At 38.0% G+C, this 17,856-nt stretch overlaps 3 protein-coding genes across 3 annotated transcripts in view; 1 reads left to right on the forward strand and 2 right to left on the reverse strand.

Moving 5' to 3' along the window:
- zgc:85777 (uncharacterized protein LOC405871 homolog) overlaps nucleotides 1–4,160 on the forward strand; it is a 41,129-nt gene extending 36,969 nt beyond the window's left edge. Inside the window, exons 8-9 of the mRNA XM_041808348.1 lie at nucleotides 2,861–3,011; nucleotides 3,726–4,160. Of these exons, the coding sequence (XP_041664282.1) occupies nucleotides 2,861–3,011; nucleotides 3,726–3,816 (242 nt within the window). The 3' untranslated portion in view covers nucleotides 3,817–4,160. The remainder of the gene's footprint in view (nucleotides 1–2,860; nucleotides 3,012–3,725) is intronic.
- A 223-nt stretch (nucleotides 4,161–4,383) lies between these two features.
- LOC121524210 (BET1 homolog) lies at nucleotides 4,384–10,580 on the reverse strand. Its single transcript, XM_041809485.1, has 4 exons — nucleotides 10,403–10,580; nucleotides 7,296–7,402; nucleotides 6,841–6,897; nucleotides 4,384–4,967 (listed from the first exon to the last, which is right to left on the reverse strand). Exons 1-4 carry the CDS (start codon nucleotides 10,578–10,580, stop codon nucleotides 4,812–4,814), a joined length of 498 nt encoding a protein of 165 aa, XP_041665419.1. The 3' UTR covers nucleotides 4,384–4,811.
- A 3,180-nt stretch (nucleotides 10,581–13,760) lies between these two features.
- Nucleotides 13,761–17,523, reverse strand: LOC121523296 (BET1 homolog). Its single transcript, XM_041808112.1, has 4 exons — nucleotides 17,372–17,523; nucleotides 17,031–17,137; nucleotides 16,739–16,795; nucleotides 13,761–14,497 (listed from the first exon to the last, which is right to left on the reverse strand). Exons 1-4 carry the CDS (start codon nucleotides 17,388–17,390, stop codon nucleotides 14,342–14,344), a joined length of 339 nt encoding a protein of 112 aa, XP_041664046.1. The 5' UTR covers nucleotides 17,391–17,523; the 3' UTR covers nucleotides 13,761–14,341.
- Nucleotides 17,524–17,856: the final 333 nt, after the last annotated feature.

Raw genomic sequence — 17,856 nt, forward strand, 5'->3', positions numbered from 1 at the left:
TTTACTTCAGAAAGTTTAATTTCTATAAATTCTAAATTCATCTCATAAGATATGAAATATTTCAAGACTTTAATGATTACAGCTTACAGCTCACAAAACTCAAAAATCTAGTTTCTCAGAATACATATTATGGAGAAGAATGATTTGCAAAGCTTTCCCAAGCCTTTATTCTCTCTCTCTGGTTCAGTACACACAACCACAATCATGGGGAAGACTGCTGTCTAGACAAATGTCCTGAAGACAGTCATCGTCACCATCCACAATCAGCCTTCAGCTCTTCTGTATTGTTGAGTCTGGTGTCTCTCATCTTCCTCTTGACATTTCTCCAGAGATTCTCTACAGGGTTCAGGTCAGACCAGTTGGCTGGCCAACCAAACACAGTACACCGTGGTCAGCAGACCAGTTTCTGGTTGTTCTGGCTTCACTGTGGACGGTCGCCAAGTCCTGCTGGAAAAGGAAATCAGTATCTCCATAAAGCTCCTCAGCAGATGGACGTATGAAGGTCTCTAAAATCCACTGGTAGACAGCTGACAGCGTTGACTCTGGACTTCATAAAGACCAGTGGACCAACAGCAGCAGATGACATGGCACCTCAAACCATCACTGACTGTGGAAACTGAAAACACTGGACTTCAAGGACCTTGGATTCTGTGCCTCTATGATCTTCCTCCGGACTCTGCGGGACCTTGATTTACAAATGAAATTCAAAAGTTACTTTTATCTGAAAACAGGATTTTGGACCACTGAGCAACAACCCAGAAGCTTACGATTTTGTCTGTGGTTTAGAAGTGGCTCGACACTTTTTTTTTTTTTTTTTTTTTTTTTTTTTTTTAATTTAACCTTTATTTAACCAGGATTAATTCCCATTAAGATACAAAAATCTCTTTTACAAGGGAGTCCTGGCCAAGACAGCAGCATGATAAGTTTCACATAGGATAATTAAACATGACATAGAACAAAGGTTACATCAATCAACAAATCACCAGCTTTCAGCAGAAAAATGTGCACACACTGGTCAAATGTTCCCTAACTCCAGTTTTGAAATCTCCTAAACTAACACAATGCTTAAGTTTAAGATGACCCTGTAACTCTGACCAAGATGATGGAGCAAAAACATCGGAAGCTCTTTGACCAAAGACAGAGCGAGTGTGAGGAATTTCATACATGGTGAGTCCATGAGAACGAAGATTACAGCAACTGACAGTCAGCAAAGAACAAAGATAAGAAGGTAATTCATGTAAAATAGCCTTATAAAGAAAGATATGTCAACACTTGTAGTCATTTCCTGGACCCGTCTGTGTGGTGGCTCTTGATCCACCGACTCCAGCCTCAGTCCTCCTTGTGAAGCTCCACTACGTCCTTGAATCTGTTTTGTTCGACAGTCCTTTAAAAGCTGAGCTCATCCCTGCCAGTCAACTTTACATGAATCAATTTGATACAACCTCCGAAAACAGCCCGCCCTTTCAGCAGTGACCTTCAGTGGCTTACCCTCATCCTCCTTTTGGAGGGTGTCAGTGATTGTCTTTGAGACAACAGTCAAGTCAGCAGTGTGAGTGAGAGAATGAAGGCACAGGAAACCTTCACAAATTGGACTTTTCAACAATATTCTAATATTTCAAGATAGTGGATTTTAGATTTTTGTGAGCTGTAAGCCGTAATCATCAAAACTATATGAAAAAACTCTTAAAATATTTTACTTGGTAAGAGATGAAATCTAAAATATATGGAAGTTTAAGTTTCAGAAGTAATCACAGGAAAAAATGAACTTTTACATGATATTCAATTTTTTTTAGATGTATTTGTAGAGTGGTCCACTCTCACTTTCCATACACATTCTCACCTAACCGACGCAGCAGTAAGAGCAATTGCAGGTTACGTGTCTTACCCAAGCATACAATTTGTAAAATCATATTTATCTTCATTCAATTTAAAGCTACTGTGAGGAACCAACAGGTTTCTTCAGGCTGATTATGGTCCCACACATCAACCAAATGGTGCTTTTAACTCTTTACTAAATTGTTTCCTGCAGAGGTTGTGTTGGGAAAAAAAAACTTTTTAACTATCAAACCTTTCACTCATCAAGACTCTATTTTAAAAAAGTATTTTTCTGTGGTTTACTGTTAATCTTCTTGATCGCCTGGCAGCAGAAGTTGCAGGCATTAGAACTAACTACACAGAAATATTCAGAAGTTGTACTGATGATCTCAGGGCTCTTACAGAGGTGTCAGCTATAATATCAGTCTGTTTGACAGCACTTTAAAGACTCTTTTAAATCTGTTTTTTTATATGCCATGCTGACACACACAGACAAGGGACCCGGGGTCCTAATGTACCTGCTTGACCAGACCTCTGTTATTTTTGAGTGCTGGCATGACTTCAGATCCCTCAGCCCTGACCACCTGAAAAACAGGCACACACCCAGCTCATCCAAGAGAAAAACCCTCTACGCCGCAGTGTTTTCATACAAATATGTGGAAGCATCTGTCAGGCAGCTGGCCAAGGTTTTGTGATTTTCTCGTTGTGTTTACAACAATAACGGCTTTAAATGAAATCATCTGGCTGGTACCGGTTCAAGTCGTTTTTTTTCTGCCCAGAAACAGATCAAAGCTTTTGCATGTTTGGCACAGGTAGATAAGCACACAAAGAAAAAGTTCTCTACACCACGAAACAGGAAAATCATGCAGCCCACACATGATCCTCAGGAGGATCCGTACAATAGAGGCATTGAGCGGTTTCACTGGGAAAAGGTCAGAATTGGAGAAAAACACAGAAATGATCCAGCTACAGATGACTGAAACTGAACCCTTGTTTACAGACTTTGTTTTCTTGACATGCTTTTCTCCCATTTTTCCTCCTGCAGCGTTGTACATTAAAGGCAATGATATGACCAAGCTGGCGTCCATGGCCAAATTAAAGGCAGGACGCTTGGCAAGGGAGCTGAGTGACAGCTGTCTGCAGTTCTGGGGAGGAATGGGCTTCACCAATGAAGTGCTGGTCAGCAGAGTCTATAGGTAAGACTGAACCACAGAGAAATGATTGAGAGTTTACCGCAGAGGATTTTAAGGTATTCCTTCCCTTTGCACTTCATCAGATCCAGTCAAATTTAGGAAAATGCATGACACAGCAGCAGCATTCACTGCACCAGGAAGTGAGCCAAAGTTTGTTTAATAGCTTCAATTATGTCCACTTTTATAGTGTGTAATGTTTCTACTGAAACTGCAGCCACACAGGAGCTTAGTGGTCAGTGTATTTTATAAGGACCATAAACATGATTCTTTCATAATTAAAGTTACAGTCAGGGTGATTGATGGCCCCTGCAGAAAGATTGCTTGTGACCAAGTATTAATTCTTGAGAACATGTAATCAGGATCAGTCTCCTGTTGTGCTCTAGTAAGCTGAGAGTCACGAATATTTATGCAGTTTGTAATCATGGGGAGTGTGGCTGACTCACAGAGTTATTTTACACTATGCTGCCATCTACTGGTGGGGCATATAATGCAGCTGAATAAACATGAGTAACTTTAACATCCTCAAGGTGAAGTACACTGAAGTGGCCCCACCATCCTTATATATTTCTGCATGTGGCCTTCAGTGGAAAAGGTTTGGACACCCCTGGCATAAGGCCAACGGTCACTACAGTGTGTTTGGTATTTGCAGGATCAACCATGTGAATTGATCGATAAATGATTGATTCATAAACACTGCATGATTTGTCCTGTCCACAGAGATTCCAGGTTATTGTCTATTGGTGGAGGCGCTGATGAGGTCATGCTGGGAATCATCGCCAAATACATGGACACGCTCCCCAGGAAGTGATGTCATCAACTCCACTGATAAAGTGCTGATTGTTCTCAGTGACCTGCTGAGTACAGATCAGTCCTGATATCTTTAAACTGATTGCCTTTGATTGTTTTAACTGTTCTGTAAGAGAACATAAAGACACGCTAACCTCAAAACACAGAAATAATGGAAGTCTGATGTTTAGTTTTTATTATCTTATAAATGTGAATATCTTCTTGACAAACTTTGCAATATAAATTATAATACATCAATTAGAAGAATTTTTGTCCAGGAAAGTCTGAACCATTTTTGTTGCCAAGACTGAAGAAAATAATGTGCATTAAAATAACTTGTGTAAATAAATATCACCTGAATTCTCACTCCTTGAGTCTAACATTCCTAAAACCCACTAAAATATCAGTTTAGGTACAAATAGCACACATTCAGACAAGTCAATTTTGAGCATAAAATTTTATTTACATTAAAAAATCTTTTTACAACAAAGTTGAACAGGGATGAAGAGCATTGCTTGTACTGGGATTTTGTAAGGTGACAATGAAGCAATACATCCATTTACATCTTAATAAGCAATTACACTACATTAATTTGTTCACATTTTATTCTAGAATGTAATTACTAACCACATAGGATGTGCTGACCGTTTTATCGAGGTTTATCATGCAATGTGCCCACACAACACTGAGGTTTGAGACACAGAATCTTCTACAGTTGTTACATGGGATTATTTTCTCTCATGTTGTCATCTGAGTAAATCAGGCTGATATCAAGAACATAAATATTCTGGAGGTCAGAAATGCATGGACATGATTTTGGCTTCACATGGTCAATATTTACCTCAGACCCTGCAACTTTTTTTAGGGGACTCAAAACAAAAAATGCCAACAAGTTTTTTATGACTTAGTTTTGGGATCATTTATGAAATACTCAGAGCTGAAACACTCATTATGTTGGTCTAGTTCTGTGATGCATATGTTGGCACAGACTGTAGGGATCTCTGCAGGCTCCTCCTATCACCTCAGCTTGATGAACCAGTAGAGAACAAAGAAGACAAAAAAGCAGAAGAGCAGCATGTAGCACAGCAGTTTGGTCTGACTGCCTCTGGACAGCCGCTTCACCCTCCCGATGGTGGAACCAAGCAGACCGCCTGTGGAGTCCAAGTCTGAGTCCTAGTGTGGGAAAGACAGATTAAATGTGTGAAGTCCAAGCAGGCAGGTACACGAGCACACTGTTATCTCAAAATATGCTCTTCCAGTCAGAGCGGTGAAGTTTGACCAAGCACACATATGTCCTCTTGCTTTCACCTACCACAGTCAATTATCGAGAGTCTTTGCCATGGATAATGGAAAAAAAAGCCATTTTCCTTAAACCTTTCCAGGAAGGTTCTCAAAAATACCCTGGTGTTTTCAGTAAAAAAATTTCTGAAATATTTCTGGAAACCTCCTGAAAATTCCTAAAAAAAAATACTGTTAAAAATAATCAAATAAATCTGAGTCCTTGGGAAATTTCTTTAGACTTACAGGAAAAGTCTAAGAGAATATCACCAAAAGTTTTTGGGAAATGCCTACAGAAAACTCCCCCAAATTAGAAGAAATGTCTTTAAATTCCCTATAAAAATGTCAGGGAAAATTCCTTGAAGATTTTAGGTTAATTCACAATTCCTCAATAATTCAGTAAATTTCTGTCAAGAACTTTTTCTTTCCTGGCTGCTATCAAAAACCTAAACGACAGAAAAGTTGAGAACCAGTACTTTATTGTATCATGGACAAATAGTGCATTGTTCTAGACACCAGAGATAAGAATGCAGCGTCCCAGCTAGTGATTGGTTGTTTGTGAATGTTTTGGTTCAAACAGCAAGCTCTTTTATGTCAACAATAAGATCCAGATCCCATTTGAGAGTTGTTTTATATGATTATTACTATTATTATGATTATTTTCATATATGTTGTGTGTAATGTTTTGAAGAAACTGTATATTTTGAAAAATGATTACATGATATTTTCATCAATTTAAAGCAGTAGTTCTCAACTGGTCCAGCCTCAGGACCCTGCAGTCTGTCTTATGACAGATCACGACCAAAGTCTCCCAAAAAAAAACCCAAAATTTTAACAACGCATGTTTAGTTAATTGACTATGTTGCAGTTTGGAGCATGATTGGACCAAAACAGCGGATAAAAAAAAAAGGGGGACAAAACTTATAAATTTTATACCCTCTTTCCCCATCATTTTGTGTCAATTTTTGCCAGTTTTCCTAAGGACTTGTGAAATTACTTCATTATCATGGGAAAAGTGGCCATTTATTGCAAGAAGAGGAGATAAATTTGATGAAATATTGATCAACCATTTAAATTTATTTAATTTCACAGTAAAACAGGGTAAAATGAAAGGTGTCAATGCATTTCCAAGAAGGACTTCAGGACTTTAGCCACCATTTTTTTTTTCAGACACCTTGTCGCGACCTACTGAAAACTGCTCCGTTCCCCTTTTGGGTCCCGACCCACCAGTTGAGAACCACTGATTTAAAGGATGAGCATAGTTTGAGTAAAACAACTGCACAAATATCAATCATATCACTAAATTTGGCAGGTCAAATAAAGTCAAACTGCTACCCAAATGAAGAGCCATTTGGGAGCCCAAAGAGCCAATTCTTCTTGCTGAGCCAAGCCAAATGATACGGATCACTAAAAAGAGCCGAAATTCCCATCACTAATCCCAGAAAATCAAATCATTACAAGCTGTTATAAAGCTGTTTGTTCCTATTCCCACTCAAACATTCTGTTTTTTCTCCCAGGCTTTGCAAATATAATCTGCATTTAGAAAAAAGTTCCCTTTTCTGAAGCAAAACTCATTTTTCATAATCATCAAACCAAAACATATTTATATTTTCAGCCTGTTATTAGGAATCTTTTCCTGCCAGCTGCTACAGTTTACTTTACAGAGTTAGACATAATTATAACAGATAATTAAACTCTGATATCAATGCTTAACTCAGGTACAGTCTTCAGCCATTCTACTATTGCATCAAAAGAAAGTGAAACTCACCATTTCATTCAGCATTTTATTCTGATGCCTTATTTCTGTTCTGATTTGGACAACAACCTGTTTAAACCAGATATGGAAACATGATGTCATTATTCAATTACACGCGACTATAGACCATCTATTTCAAATTATTGGAAAACTAGTTTATATAAGGCAAACATATAAAACATGATAACAAGCATCAGTGTGGATAGACAACAAAAACAAACGTAAAAAAGGAAAAAAAAAACATTTATATCCTTTTTAATCTGTCTCTGAGCTCTGCAGACAGTTCCTTTGACCTCATGGCTTGGCTTTTGCGCTGATATGGATTTTCAGCAGTGAGGCCTTCTATAGAGAGGTGTGTGCCTTTAAATCATGGCCATCAGTTTATTTCACCACAGGTAAATGTCAAACTTTATCCACTAACTCACCTCATGAGTTTATTTTATCAAAAATGAAACACTAGTACTTACACTTTTCAAAGCGCTGACTTTAGCCCTCAGACCCTCCTGTAGGTGTTCATTTTCCTCTTCATACACATTGTATCCACTCGCTACATAATTCCTAGAGGCTCCTTCACCTTTAAGAAAAGTAGTACACAGTAGGTTCTAGATCAGGGGTCATCAACTTCATTAGTACATGGGACAGATTTTGTCTTGACAGGTGCTTTAGGGTGCAGACTTTCATATTGACTTAGATAAAATAAATATTTTGGTCCAAAAAAACATTATTGTTTTGGTATTTTCTCTCAAAATGTAACTAATTTTGGGGTGCAATTGGGTCACGACCCACATACTGCGGCAGCCTGCGGCCTTATCTCCAATCTCTCATCCCTGTTTCCAGCTCTACCTACAGTCCACCTCTCTAAATACAGGCATAAAAAGCCCCAAAATACATCTGGCAAAAATTAGAAGTAATTTTCAAGCATTAACAGTGAGATTAGTCCCAACTGCCTGTGGCAGTGATCAGCAGCTGGTGGCCCGGGGGTCATATCAGGTCCCCCAAAGCTCTCCATCTTTCCCCCAAAAGATGATTATGTTCAGAGAATGTTAGTAGGGGAGAAGGATGTGGTTCTTAGGGTATTTTTTTGTCTTTTAATCCCTACAACTCTCAAGTCAGCCCCAAACCCATCAAGATTGTTACAGATCTATAAAGAATGGCTTGATGTTTGATTCATTTTTTGACAGAAATCCACCTGTGAGCTATTAATAGGTAAGCCGCAGGTTTCACAAACCAGGGACGGGGCCTAACTGCTTGGCCACAGGCTCTTAAACTTTTCCACCTGGGACCCCCAAAATAAAGGTTACAAAGACTGGTGACCCCCACTGTACCTGGAGGTTGTTGAAGCATGCTTGAACACAGCTGTACACATTCAACAAACATCATGAGCAGACTTACATTTTAAGGATTTAAGCATAACTGTGATTTCAGTATAAATCTCACCCAAAGTATCATGTTTCTAGTTCACATTAAAGACCCTGTAATGTGATAATAAATCTGTATGTGGGGTTTTTTTTTGTATGACAGGCCACTGTGTTATGAGCACCCAGGTGAATAATGGTGAATTTTCAGCCATGAATAACATCTCTAAGTTTATAAAATTAGGCTTTAAAATCATGAAAAATTAGGCAGCAAAACCTGCTCTAGGATGTGTGGGTGCACAGGGTGGTGTCAGCTGAATGAGCTGAAGGCTACAGCTGAAGGTACGCCCACTCACAAGAAAGACGATCCTCTTAAATAGAATGGAGCAGGAATGAGTCCTGAAACACGGAAGTAAGTTAGCATTTTAGCACTTTTGGTTCCCTCATCTGAAAGTCTATGGGATTGTTGAATGAGTTTTCGGTTAAATGCCTGAAATAAGGTCTGTGGTGAACACAAGCTCAAGAGAGTTTAACATTTTAAACTGCAAAATAAAATACATCTGAAAAGTGCCCCACCTTTGAATTGTGTACTCTCCACGTCTTAATAACGGCGGTTGCTAAAAGACAGCTAACAAGGACTTCAGCGTTTGTCAGGACGACTATACGTTATCATCCGAAGCGCGGCATTTGAGCCTGCCGTACATTTGTATCTGCAGGTGATGACGTCAAATTCAGTTGACCATGTTGTAGTTCAGTATAGGCATGACGTTAGCTTTTTACTTTCATCAGTGAGATTAACAAACCAGATATGATGCTTATCCACCTTATTCCTGTGGCCGCTACTGGAAATCTGAATATGGGCGAAACTTCCGGTGCTAAGGCAGAAGTACATAAATGCATGTATTTTAATACAGCAGCCGACGATAGATGCTAAGTATGAATGACAGTTGTTGATAGGAATTCACTGTGAAATTGTAAATATTAATGTACTTTTGTAATCACATGTTCACATTGTTTTAAGCTGTAAGTAAGTAAATAAGGTGGTTACCACATTATTCCTGGGGGGTCTACTGTAGCGAATGTGGGTGGAACATCTCATACAGTAACAATAATAGCAAAATGCGATTCTTCCAAGGGTTTACTGAAGGGAATTTAGTGTCAACATTGGTGGAATAAGGATTTCAGCAACCCCACAAGCTAGAAATGTTATCTGAAGGTGGTGTCCAAACTCAGTTAACAAAATGTGATCGTCTACTACTATACTGATATGAAACTACTGAAGTTAGCTGAATATGCTTGTCTAGTTTATCTGAGGTAATGTCATCACTTTGTACTCTTTAGTAGAGGGTGGAGAAATAATATTGTCCCGTTTGAGGTGAAGCAGTCAAAAGTTACATATTTAATGTCCATTAGGGCTCTATGCACGGCAGGGGGTGGTGTATTTCTGGTGGAAAATAAGACCGGTTCTCAACTTCCACCTAACTATAAGTGCTAGGCCAAAATGGAATCTAAACCCTCCTATACTGCCTTAATTTGTCCATTTCATTGGGGGTTTTTTTTGTTTCGATTGTTGTTTGTGTTTACTCTACCATCATCGCTTGGCATCCAAACGTGAAAATGATGTTTCAAAAACAGGTTAAAAGCACTTCTGGACATCGTTGCTGCATGCTGCAATGTACATCTTCAGCTAAATTTAACTCATCATTGACAGTCAGCTCAGGTAACTCATGCAAACAGCGAGTAAACCGCAACAATTTTGCCATCATACCCCATTCTCTTCTCCCGACTGGAAGTGTGGGAGCGGTCTAATGCCAAATGCGGAAGCAGTTTGTGCATAGAGTCCATTGCTCTAATAATCAAGTTTTACATCTCATATTAAATGCAGAGTCCCATTTAGATAGAAGGGACTGGAAGTTGCTCCCATATTTCACGCAAAGAAACATGGGGACTAGGAATAAGGTGGATATTATCAATTTACGAAGATTATCTTTATGCACAAAACGGGTATGTTTCATAAACTTTTATTTGATTACGTCACAACTGCACGTGACGTAAATTTGTAGGCAAACCCTGAAGTTTGCGTAGCATTGGTTTTTGGGTTATTGCTGAAATAAGATCTGTGTCCAGTAACAACGTTTGGGAAATTGGCTCTGAACGTGTTGTTATTCTAGTCAAGTACGACAAATAAAACTGTTTAACTTACCAGTGAAATGTTATACCACGCGATCTTGTCTCTTCTGTGCCTCTATTAGTGCAGCCCCACGCAGCACAGGAGTGAGGCATCTTGCCCAGGAATGCCTCTGGCAACATGGCGGCGGCGGTGACGTACGGCCCGCTGGCCAACGCGGCATCTACGTATATTATGTCTATGCTGGCAACCCCCATATTGAGGACCATTGTGCTAGGCCATCTACTCCCCAAAATTATTCATTTTGAGAGAAAATACAAATACTAATACAATTGTCTGTTATTTGGACCAAAATTTTTGTTTTATTTTAGTTAATTTATTACTTTAAACTTGTGTCTGGATTTATGAGTAGTTCGCAATAACATTGGCCATCATTAGCAAGCTAACTAGCTAGAAAGCAAACAAATAAGCTTTACAATGTTACAATGTTACAATGTCATTTAGCAGATGCTTTTATCCAAAGCGACGTACATACGAGAGCAAGAGCAACACAAGCAAAGATCTAGACAAAAACACAAGCAAAGATCTAGACAAAAACACAAGCAAAGATCTAGACGAGAAGAAACAACATCAGTAAGTGGCACAGGCTTCAGGCTTTAAAATAAAACAGCACGTCCTTCTCTTACCCAAACCAGTGCGCTTCATCTTCAAACACTGACTGGAAAACCTCAGTGGCATTGGGTTAAACTGTCAGGAAGTGTAAACGTGTCTTTTTTATGATAGCTTTATTGAACAATAAACAACAAACGAGCAGACAAGCACTCAGGTAGTGTCATAAAAACAAATCAATAACCAAAAGACAATAAAAACTAGAAAAGCACTTGGAGAGCACAGACCTCCGCCATTAGCCCTACCTCCTAATAGTGAAGAATGCTTTGAAAAATTCCAGGATCAAGATGATGATCCGGATCACTCCCAAAATCTAATCAGTTCTTCTGATTCAAAAACACACACATTTACATTTAAGTCATTGCCATTTTTTGACATTTCCTGAAAATTTCATCAAAATCTGTCCACAACTTTTTGAGTTATGTTGCTAACGAACTAACTAACTAACAAACAAACCCTGCAGGTCACATAACCTCCTTGGCGGAGGTAATCAATAAAGAAAAATAGCATGAGGACATACATCATACATTTCATCAGATCCAGTCACATTATTCAATTCCAATCTCATTAAAAATATCAACTGTTCCTTTACTTTTTACTGTCTTTAAGTTTTGGTGTCTGACTGTATTGCTGTAGTTCATTTAGAAGTTCAGGAAAGCAGTGGCAGACTTATCAATTTTGGGGCCCCAGGCGAGCACAGGCATGGGGGCCCTACACATCCATGGCTGCCCCCGTTTTGAATTCTTATTTATAAAAAAAAAAAAAAACACTAGTTTTAAATCAGTCTTCACACGGCAGTGATGTAAGGATGTCTCGGACTGGGTTCTGGTTTAGCTTAGAGCAGGCACCCATACACATAGGCTTTAGTCCACAACACACTGGTCACAGAAAATAAAGGATGGCTGAGACTGTTTTAAACAAACATTAACAGTTAAACAAGTGCTATCACTACTTACAGTCTGTTTTATCCATCCGTGCAGGCTTCTAAACTTTCAGTATTTTGTTTTTAACTCTGTTAAATGTTATTTATTTGTGATATTTTAGCTAAAAGCTTAATGGATCCATTGCCACATGCCTGATCATTGTCAAGTTCAAATTTGATGGAACATGAACCAAATATGACTGTTTTTGTCTAGAAATATCAAGGCAGATCCCAAAATGTCTATGAGGACACTCTAAATGGTAACCAAGTGTTTTTGCAAATGTAATTAATGAATAGGTCAATGTGATATTTCAGTTTTTATTTTAAGTTCATTTGCAAAAAAAAAAAAAACATTTAGTTTTACTTTGTCATGATGGGGCACTGAGTGTAGATTAATGAAATAACAAATAAATATAAATGACTGTAGCATCAGGCCGCAATGTAACAACACTGTAAAAAGTTTAGTGGGTCTGAATACTTTCTGAAAACACTGTATTTGTCTTTTTCACTGTGCTACTGCAAATGTTTCCTCAGCTGAATCAAATACGTTCAGTATTTCACATTTTATATTCAGAATTAAACCTGAGGCACTGGAAAATTCAATAAATAATTCTAAAACTGGCTTAATTTGGTGGGGTTTTTGTTTTAGAATAAGATACTATCATCTGCCAGTTGTGGGATCCAAATTTTTTTGACATATTGATAAACCATTTATATTTGGACTGTTAATCATCATTAACAAAATAAGCTCTTTGACAATGAAAAATAAGAAAGGACATACTAGACGGCCTTGTTGTACTGATCTATGTACATGGAATCTTTAGAGGTGTTTTCTATGGGGTTCAGGCCATTTGGCTGGCCAATCAAACCTAGTAACACTGTGGTCAGCAAACCAGTGTGGGTTGGTTAAAATAAAATCAGTGTCTCCATAAAGCTCCTCAGCAGATGCAAGCATGAAGATCTCTTAAATCTCCTGGTAGATGGCTGACAGCATTGACTCTGGACTTGATAAAGACCAGTGGACCAACAGCAGCAGATGGCATGACACCCCAAACCATCACTGACTGTGGAAACTGGAAACACTGGACTTCTGTGCCTCTCTGATCTTCCTCTAGACTCTGGGACCTTGATTTACAAATGAAATTCAAATTTTACTTTCATCTCAAAACAGAACTTTTGACCACTGTGCAGCGCTCCAGTTCTTTTTCTCCCTGGTCCAGGTCATAAACTGATACTGTTCTTGGTGGTTCTGGAATGGCTTGGCACCTGTGTGGTGGTTCTTGATCCATTGACACCAGTCTCAGCCCACTCCTTGTGAAGCTCCCCTAAGTTCTTGAATCTGCTTTGTTTGACAATCCTCTAAGGCTAAGTTATTTCCTGTTGTTCATGCACCTTTTCTTATCACACTTTTCTCTTCCAGTCAACTTTCCATGAATATGCTTTGATGGAGCCTCTGAGAACAGCCTGACCTTTGAGCAGTGACCTTCTGTGGCTTACCCTCCTTGTGGAGGGTGACAATGGTTGTCTTTTGGACAATTGGCAGGTCAGCAGTCTTCCCTATGATTGCAGTTGTGTGAACTGAACTAGAGTAAGAAAACAAAGGCTCAGGAAACCTCTGCAAACTGGACTTTTCCACAATATTCTAATATTTTGAGATAGTGAATTTATTTTTTAAAGATCAAAACAATAAAGTCTTGAAATATGTCACGCTGCATGAGATGAATCTGAAGAAAATAATGTGCATTAAAATGACTTGTGTAAATAAATATCACCCAGATTCTCACTCCACAAGCCTAACATTCCTAAAACCCACTAAAATATCAGTTCAGTCTCTACAAGTTGCACACATTCAGACAAGTCAATTTTGAGCATAAAATTTTATTTACATTAAAAAATCTTTTTACAACAAAGTTGAAACAGCGATGAAGAGCATTGCTTGTACTGGGATTTTGTAGGGTGTTAAATGAAGTAATACATCCATTCACATCTTCATAAGCAATTACACTATATTAATTTGTTCACATTTTATTCTAGAATGTAATTACTAACCACATAGGATGTGCTGACCATTTATCGAGGTTTATCATACAATGTGCCCACACAACACTGAGGTTTGAGACACAGAATCTTCTACAGTTGTTACATGGGATTATTTTCTCTCATGTTGTCATCTGAGTAAATCAGGCTGATATCAAGAACTTAAATATTCTGAAGGTCAGAAATGCATGGACATGATTCTGGCTTCACATGGTCAATATTTACCTCAGACCCTGCAACTTTTTTTAGGGGACTCATAACAAAAAATGCCAACAAGTTTTTTTATGACTTAGTTTTGGGATCATTTATGAAATACTCAGAGCTGAAACACTCATTATGTTGGTCTAGTTCTGTGATGAATATGTTGGCACAGACTGTAGGGATCTCTGCAGGCTCCTCCTATCACCTCAGCTTGATGAACCAGTAGAGAACAAAGAAGACAAAAAAGCAGAAGAGCAGCATGTAGCACAGCAGTTTGGTCTGACTGCCTCTGGACAGCCGCTTCACCCTGCCGATGGTGGAACCAAGCAGACCGCCTGTGGAGTCAAAGTCTGAGTCCTAGTGTGGGAAAGACAGATTAAAAGTGTAAAGTTCAAGCAGGCAGGTACACGAGCACACTGTTATCTCAAAATATGCTCTTCCAGTCAGAGCGGTGAAGTTTGACCAAAGCATTATTTAAGAACAAAGCTGTGGCATTACGTGGGGTAAGTCTAGTCAACACTTTCTCTATTCTACATTTCAGAATGGCACATTTCATTTCTTGCTTCACTGCATTTAATTTACAGTTATACTTAAGATTATAAGTATGGCATATGTCATCTGCCTCAGAGGTAGAAACAAACCACAACACCATCCAGTGAAAAATATACTCATGAGTTTTTGTTGTTTACTCAACTCAGCTCAACACAGGAGTATTTTTCACTTACTAATTACATGCATTCAAATTAGTATTAGTAGTTTTTGGGAACGAATAATTTTTTGAGTACATTCTGAAATCAGTAATTTTACTTCTATTTGCACGTATTTTAGGGAGGTGTTGTCCTTCATTACATTTTAACAAAGCACTTAGAGTAAAAAAGTTACACAAAAAGTTAAAATGAGCATGTTCTGTCAACAATAAGAAACTGGCTGGTTAATGACTTCACATGAAGTCAATAGAGAATAGCAAAAGGAAGACTCCCCATCACATCCCAAAAACAGCTGTTACATTTCACTTCCACTTTATGAAGGTGTGAGTTTACCTGAAATCACCTGGTTGGAGATCCATGTTCTCCTGCTGTCTTTGCCAATAAGTAAAGATTTTTACTGTGCAGCTCCTCAGCTGCTACTCAGTGTTCAAGTAAACTTTAAATTACATACGTTTTACTTTTACTTGAGTAGCTTTATGGACTAATACTTTTACTTTAACCAAAGTAACTGTACTTTTACTTCAGTACAACCTGAGGTGGAAAAGTTCACGACTATTGTAGTCAAGTAAAAGTACAGTTGCTATGATGAATATTTACTAAAGTAAAAGTAGTGGTCCAAGAATCTTCTCAAGTGAGAGTAAAAGGTATTTGATTTAAAGTTTACTGTAAGAACTGAGTAGTTACTAAGGCTGGGCGATAAATCATATTTTTGATTGAATTACAGCATGTCCTACTGCAATTTTCAAACTGCAGAAGTTGCAATATTTCTCTAAACTGAAATGTGTCAAAATACCAGTTTAATTCTTTTATTTTTTAGCAGAGATGTTGTACTCTGCACATCATGCAATCATTCAAGTGTCATTTTTTTCTAGAACAGTTAACATAAAATCCTGCAGTTTTTAATTCTGCATACATTTTTCAATTTAAAAATAATACCAAGAAAAGATCGTTACTGTTAATAAAGGAATTCATACTGAATTAGCAATCTTCGCTGAAATACTCCTAATTTGATAATTTTTCAGAGTTGAACAGCCCTGCTTGTTCCTGACTCTCATGTTAATGTTTTCTCCACACTTGTTGGGCAGAGCTTTATGTACTCATGACTGCTTACAAGGCTGCAAACTAAGCAAATCAGTGCGTTTACTACTTTGTTTTAAGTAAAAAATAAAAACTTGTACTTCATATTTTATCCATGCATCATCTAAATTCCTCTATACACAAAGGTCTGGCTTACAGGAAAGAACAGTTTAATCTACTGTGTATTATAATGTAGAATGATGGTGATGAATGATAATATTTTAAGGAAGGAGGTACTGTAAAATCAAGTTCAAGTTCCTCATTTACCCAAACTACTCAGCCCTAGTAGCTACTGATGAGTTGTAAAGTAAAATCTGATCTTTCCTCATTGGCAGTAACAAAGGAATATGGATCTCCAACCAGGTTTTTCAGGTGAAGTCACAACTGTTTAATAAAATAAAATACAACAGCTGTTATGGGACGTGTATCAACAGAGGTGAAAAAATCTACTCTTGCTTTTTCATTTACATCTGTTATGGAAGAAAGCAGGTAAAGGCTATCATCTTAATGATGGTTTGCTTTTGTAGGTCAGGTATACACATGAGCACCATTGATTTCAGTCTTTTTATAACAATTCAAAACCTCAAGCAGAGGCACATTTACTTTTGATACCTATCAACTAATAGTTTTGTAGACAGGGTTTGTGAACTGCACTTATAAGTCTGTTCTTGTGAATCTGTTTTTTACTTTTATAAACTGTAGAATAAATAAAACGGATTATCAAACTGTGATATTAACTCTTTGCCTTAAGTACAGCCTTTAACCATTTTCCTATTGCATCTGTGTGTGTTGAACAAAAGAAAGTGGAACTCACCATTTCATCCAACATTTTATTCTGATATTTGACTTCCGTCCCTATGTCGATAGACAGCTGTGGATGTCAGATTTAAATAATGTCAGTATTTAAGTACAACCATGAATAGACTATTTAATCCACATAACTGACCAACTATAAACTATACGAGGCAAACATACCAGATTATGAAGCATCATAACGAGCATCAGCGTAGACTGAAAACATATGCTGCCACATTTTTGATGTCAAGCTTTATCCACTAACTCACCTCATGAGTATACTTTATTAAAAATGAAACACTAGTACTTACACTTTTCAAAGCGCTGACTTTAGCCCTCAGACCCTCCTGTAGGTGTTCATTTTCCTCTTCATACACACTGTATCCACTCGCTACATAATTCCCAGAGGCTCCTTCACCTTTAAGAAAAGCAATACGCATTTAGTTCTACATCGTCTGTACTAACATGCCGTAATATCATTAAAAACCCAGCGTTATATTACGTTAAACTTAAGCCTGAAGTTCACAAAAACACAGAACAGTCGGTTAATGAGTGCTTAGCAACAGCATTAGCTACCGTTAGCAAGCTAACTAGCTGGTAAGCTAAAAAAAAAAAACGAGCTTTAAAATGAAGCAGCACGTCCTTCTCTTACCCAAACCGGCACGCCTCATCTTCAAACACTGAAGGTAAAACTGTCAGGAGGCGACGTAAGAGAATAAAAGTCAGATTCAAATACAGTTAACGGTTTCTGTTTAACTGTGGCAAGTTTGTGTACGTCAGAAAACGCCACGACATCATACGGTAGCCGGAGAGGACAATCCTTCAGTGACGTCATCCAGAAACAGGCAAAAACAGCACTGTAAGTACGGCGCGTGCGTACTTGATTAAATTAGAAGAATTAAAAGGTTCACTTACATAAAGATTTGAGACAGCCTCCAGGACTGGACAGACAGTATTTAACAGGGTAACTATTATGATAATTATGATGATGATGATAATATTTATTGCCAACTTTTTATGTTTATGAATTCATTAATATAGTATCCTTTTGTGCATTTTTTCCTTTTTACTTGTTCTGTTTGTCCTAATGTAAACCACTTTGTAACTGTGTGTGAAGAAGTGCTACACAGATAAGAG

Source organism: Cheilinus undulatus, linkage group 16, assembly GCF_018320785.1.
Source record: "Cheilinus undulatus linkage group 16, ASM1832078v1, whole genome shotgun sequence".
NCBI lineage: Eukaryota > Metazoa > Chordata > Actinopteri > Labriformes > Labridae > Cheilinus > Cheilinus undulatus.

What these genes read in the sequence shown, in the direction of transcription:
- LOC121523296 (XM_041808112.1), bottom strand. An exon ending in AAGTCAGCGCTTTGAAAAGT is followed by an intron (nt 16,796 to 17,030) that starts GTAAGTACTAGT and finishes TGACATCCACAG; the next exon opens with CTGTCTATCGACATAGGGAC. An exon ending in ATAAAATGTTGGATGAAATG is followed by an intron (nt 14,498 to 16,738) that starts GTGAGTTCCACT and finishes TTCCCACACTAG; the next exon opens with GACTCAGACTTTGACTCCAC.
- LOC121524210 (XM_041809485.1), bottom strand. Translation starts at nt 10,580, where the DNA reads ATGGTCCTCAATATGGGGGTTGCCAGCATAGACATAATATACGTAGAT. An exon ending in AAGTCAGCGCTTTGAAAAGT is followed by an intron (nt 6,898 to 7,295) that starts GTAAGTACTAGT and finishes TGGTTTAAACAG; the next exon opens with GTTGTTGTCCAAATCAGAAC. An exon ending in ATAAAATGCTGAATGAAATG is followed by an intron (nt 4,968 to 6,840) that starts GTGAGTTTCACT and finishes TTCCCACACTAG; the next exon opens with GACTCAGACTTGGACTCCAC.